At 46.6% G+C, this 2500-nt stretch overlaps 1 protein-coding gene across 1 annotated transcript in view; it reads left to right on the top strand.

The window, feature by feature from the left end:
* LOC111964481 (unconventional myosin-XVIIIb) overlaps positions 1–2500 on the top strand; it is a 75043-nt gene that overhangs the window by 45750 nt on the left and 26793 nt on the right. Inside the window, 4 exon segments of the mRNA XM_070439150.1 lie at positions 23–142; positions 346–430; positions 432–548; positions 1577–1687. Of these exon segments, the coding sequence (XP_070295251.1) occupies positions 23–142; positions 346–430; positions 432–548; positions 1577–1687 (433 nt within the window).

Below are 2500 nucleotides of genomic sequence, written 5' to 3' on the forward strand. Positions count from 1 at the left end.
CCAAGGTATGTGTTTTTTCCAGGTTTGACAGTGAGTTGACCCAGGCCTAGAAGAGGCAGACAAAGAGAGAGAAACTGAAGGACAAAGCCATTCACGAGAGCACTGCACTGGGCAGAGATATACACTCTAAACGCACTCTACAGGTACACTAAATACACATTTAGAGGTGGTTTTCACAACCCTTAAACAACAAACATTTGGTGAAAAGATACATCCTGTGTGTGTGTGTGTGTGTGTGTTGTGTGTGTGTGTGTTGTGTGTGTGTGTGTGTGTGTGTGTGTGTGTGTGTGTGTGTGTGTGTGTGTGTGTGTGTGTGTGTGTGTGTGTGTGTTTGTGTGTGTTTGTAGGAGACCTGGCAGAAGTGGTTCGTGTGCAGCAGCAGAAGGAGGAGCTGTGTGCCCAGATCCGTGACCTCAGCGTGCCCTTTGACCCTGGCCTCTGATTCGCTGCCGGACCTCAAGAAGCAGCTCCGCCTCCTAGAGACCCAGACCAATGAGAGAGGAGAGGAGATTACCAAGCTTACCGCCAAGATTCAGCAGGCGCAGCAGGTATGCATGCATGAACGCAAACACCCACACACACGCACAACACGCACAGCACAACACACACACACACACACACACACACACAACACACACACACACACACCACACACACACACACACACACACACACCCACACACACACACACCACCACACACACACACACACACAAACAACACTCATACATATCGATTACAAGAAACGTAACTCTCTCTTCCTATTTTCACTCTCTTCCTCTCCCCCCTCTCTTCCACTTTCTCCACCTCTCTTCCTCTTTCTTCACCTCTCTTCCTCTTTCTCCGCCTCTCTCCTCTTTCTCCACCTCTCTTCCTCTTCCTCTTCCTCCACCTCTCTTCCTTTTTCTCCACCTCTTCTCCTCTTTCTCCACCTCTCTTCCTCTTCCCCCTTCTTCCTCTTTCTCCACCTTCATTCCTCTTCCCCCCTCTCTTCCTATTTTCTCCACCGCTCTTCCTCTTTTCTCCAACCTCCATTCCTCTTCCTCCCGCTCTTCTATTTCTCCACTCTCTTCCTCTTTCTCACCTCTCTTCCTCTTTCTCCACCTCTCCCTCTTTCTCCACCTCCATTCCTCTTCCTCCCTCTCTTCCATTTCTCCACCTCTTTCCTCTTTCTTCACCTCTCTTCCTCTTCTCCGCCTCTCTTCCTCTTTCCCACCTCTCTTCCTCTTCCTCTTCCTCCACCTTCTTTCCTCTTTCTCCACCTCTCTTCCTTTTCTTCCACCTCTCTTTCCTCTTCCCCTTTCTTCCTCTTCTCCACCTTCATTCCTTCTCCCCTTCTCTTCCTATTTCTCCACCTCTCTTCCTCTTTCTCCATCTCCATTCCTCTTCCTCCCGCTCTTCCTATTTCTCCACCTCTCATCCTCTTTCTCCACCTCTCTTCCTCTTTCTCCAACTCTCCCTCTTTCTCCACCTCCATTCCTCTTCCTCCCTCTCTTCCTATTTCTACATCTCTCTTCCTCTTTCTCCACCTCTCTTCCTCTTTCTCCACCTCTCTTCTCCCATCTCTCTTCCTCTAGGTGCACCTGCGTTTTGAGATGGAGATGGAGAGAATGAAACAGATTCATCTTAAAGAGCTGGAGGATAAAGAGGAGGAGTTAGAGGACGTACACAAGTCCTCCCAGAGACGGGTAGGTGACCGCTACTGACCACAGAATGGGACCACTGCTTAGGTTAGAACAGTTACTGACTGTCAACTTATTATGAACGGTGGTGGAAAAAGTACCCAATTGTCATACTTGAGTACAATATACCCCCAAAAACTACTTAAGTAGTACATTAAAGTGTTTTAACTTAAGTACTGTACTGCCCTGATTATGACCAGTCTCTTGCCAGTGACACCACTATATAGTTGTTTTACGACAGCCAGGGTTAGTATGAGGAGATCAATCATCTACATCAAGCATATATAAAACACCTGGTTCCTTCGTTTAACTGTTGAGCATGGTTCCACTATGTCCTGTAAAACACCTGGTTCCTTTGTTTAACTGTTGAGCATGGTTCCACTATGTCCTGTTAAAACACCTGGTTCCTTTGTTTAACTGTGAGCATGTTCCACTATGTCCTCTAAACACCTGTTCCTTGTTTAAACTGTTGAGCATGGTTCCACTATGTCCTGTAAAACACCTGGTTCCTTTGTTTAACTGTTGAGCATGGTTCCACTATGTCCTGTAAACACCTGGTTCCTTTGTTTTAACTGTTGAGCATGGTTCCACTATGTCTTAAACAACCTGTTCCTTTGTTTAACTGTTTGAGCATGGTTCCACTATGTCCTCTAAACACCTGTTCCTTTGTTTAACTGTGAGCATGGTTCCAACTATGTTCTCTAAACACCTGGTTCCTTCGTTTAAACTGTTGAGCATGGTCCACTATGTCCTGTAAAACACCTGTTCTTTGTTTAACTGTTGAGCATGGTTCCACTATGGTTCTAAACACCTGGTTCC

The sequence above is a fragment of the Salvelinus sp. IW2-2015 genome, unplaced genomic scaffold, assembly GCF_002910315.2.
Source record: "Salvelinus sp. IW2-2015 unplaced genomic scaffold, ASM291031v2 Un_scaffold1439, whole genome shotgun sequence".
Classification (NCBI taxonomy): domain Eukaryota; kingdom Metazoa; phylum Chordata; class Actinopteri; order Salmoniformes; family Salmonidae; genus Salvelinus; species Salvelinus sp. IW2-2015.